At 39.6% G+C, this 2,221-nt stretch overlaps 1 protein-coding gene across 1 annotated transcript in view; it reads right to left on the bottom strand.

The window, feature by feature from the left end:
- Positions 1–2,221, bottom strand: part of PNPT1 (polyribonucleotide nucleotidyltransferase 1) — a 39,947-nt gene that overhangs the window by 8,558 nt on the left and 29,168 nt on the right. Inside the window, exons 20-21 of the mRNA XM_015426939.1 lie at positions 1,480–1,551; positions 1,328–1,391 (exon numbers count right to left, since the gene is read on the bottom strand). Coding sequence (XP_015282425.1) covers positions 1,328–1,391; positions 1,480–1,551 — 136 coding nt within the window. The remainder of the gene's footprint in view (positions 1–1,327; positions 1,392–1,479; positions 1,552–2,221) is intronic.

Raw genomic sequence — 2,221 nt, forward strand, 5'->3', positions numbered from 1 at the left:
AAAATATTTCCAGTTTAAATATAGCACACATATGTTAGCATTCAAAAAAACAAACCCCAAATGTGTCACTTACAGGAAAAGCTGCCTCACTTTTGTAATGCTTCTAACATGACTCATCAAGCAAAACTTTTTATACTGCTGTACCACAGCGAGAATTTCAGGCAGTTTTGGGCAGCCATATTGTTAAACAAAAAGCAGATCTGTTTCCAGTCTTATGCTTGAAAAGGATATTAAGAACACAGAAAGACATATTTTAGATCCACCCAAATTTTGTGCCCCAGCTATGTAATGCTATTTACAATGCATTAAACCACTCCTACCCTAGGAAAGGCATATTTTCAAGAACTATAGCTACTATAAAACAAAATATAGTGAACTTTTGTTCCATTTTCTTTTATGTCGTCTTTTAGCAGTAATTTGTTATGGTGTACAGATGTATGGTTGTGGGGGATTGATGCTTTACATTCAAATATATTACCCAGTGAGGCTAATCACCATTTCCTCCCTTCACCTAAATCATAGGTTCTGCACACACAAGAACTCTGATGTATTTCAAATAATTAATTTCTTAAGATACTGTGTGTTTTCTGCAGTCCATGCAAATGAAGCAAAATGCTCTCTCCCCCCAAGAGCACTGAGACAGAACTGTCATTCTGTTGTAGAAACAAAAAGCGTGCTGCATGGCACACTTCACTGACCACAAAGAATGGTTTGCTTGGATGACGAAACACGGCTAAGGCTGAAATCAGATCATCAAAGCAGATTATCCGAGCCTGAATTAACAATACAGTGTTCGCATCTGAACTAGGTCTGCACATTTTAATCAGTAGAACATCAAAATAAAGCTTTATCTATGAATTGGTATCTGGATGTAAATCACAAGCTTTTCTTCAATGAACAGAGCCTATGTATTTACTAACATGCGTTTTCCTACATATAAAATTAATAATTCCTATTTGCATCATAGAACTTCACGTATCTGATGAAAGGGGGGGAGATCTAATAAGCTTAGCAAGGCACAGCAGTTTATAAAGTTTGGAGACACCGATTTACTTTGTAAGATACAAAATACCTGGGCTCCTTTGAAATTAATGTAAGTGTATTACAGAAGCTTCCCAAGAGCATCACTTATTTATAAGGTCTCCCTGAGTGGCATGCCAGCCAAACATTAGAGAGCGCTCAACCCAGACAGGGACAAGAAAGTGGATCTGTATGTGTCTTCATAAACTTCTTCGTTCTTGAGGAGGCAGATCACCCCTTGGTGGAAAATAAATCAAAACAGCATAGAAATCAGGAAATGAATGAATGCCACGAATGGTGCACTCACCAGTGGCTTGCTGAATAGCTTCCATTACAATTTTTAGGGGTATCCCTGGCAGTTTGATGTCAGCCTAATAATACACAATGAAAAAAAATTAATATACTGGTAACATCATTTTGGTGAGATTTTTTTGGGAATTAAGAGAGATTAGAGGATACCTGCAAAGCTGTTATGCCTTTATTTGTCCCAGCCATTTTGAAATCCATATCACCATGGTAATCCTCTATTCCCTACAAAAATAAAAATAAAGTATATTCCAATTGTCTTCAAAGGCTTGTCTTGTCCACAGATCTAAGACTTTACACTCCAGTCATATGAGATGGACAGACATCCTACTAGAATCAGTAGATTAACTTTCTTACAGTAAAGCCATGCTTTCCATAAGAATGTACAGGGGAGGTCTTCCCTCCCTCCCTTTGCAGTGACCCCTCCATATAACTTTCCATTGCAACACAACAGGCAAGTACAATTACGACACCAGCTGAAGATGACTAAGGCAGTGAAGTCAGTAGCTCCCCTACAGAATCAGAACTCCCAGGATGCCAGGGAAGGAGTTCCAGTGCAATGTGAAAGAAATTACTCTATATGTCTAGCATAATATCAAAGTTAATTTGAGTTCAGTGCAGAATGTGCATTAAAACCAGTAGTGGTACATTCTCACATGAAGAATGTGCACAAGCCGGCAGCATAAATGGGGGGGAATTTCCCAGTCAAAATACAAAAGGCTGGATCCTGTGGTTGTGGGACAAGGCGGTCGCAGTGGCAGGTCTTTCCCAGTCTTCCCACAGTAGTTCCCACTAGAAAATACACACTTTGAACTTCCGGTCTATGGATTGGCGATGGTGGTCGCTCTCCCCAGAGCCTGGGGAGGCGATTAGCACACCATCGGCATGGAGGGGT

This window comes from Gekko japonicus, unplaced genomic scaffold (assembly GCF_001447785.1).
Source record: "Gekko japonicus isolate JY-2015 unplaced genomic scaffold, Gekko_japonicus_V1.1 scaffold141, whole genome shotgun sequence".
NCBI classification, from domain to species: domain Eukaryota; kingdom Metazoa; phylum Chordata; class Lepidosauria; order Squamata; family Gekkonidae; genus Gekko; species Gekko japonicus.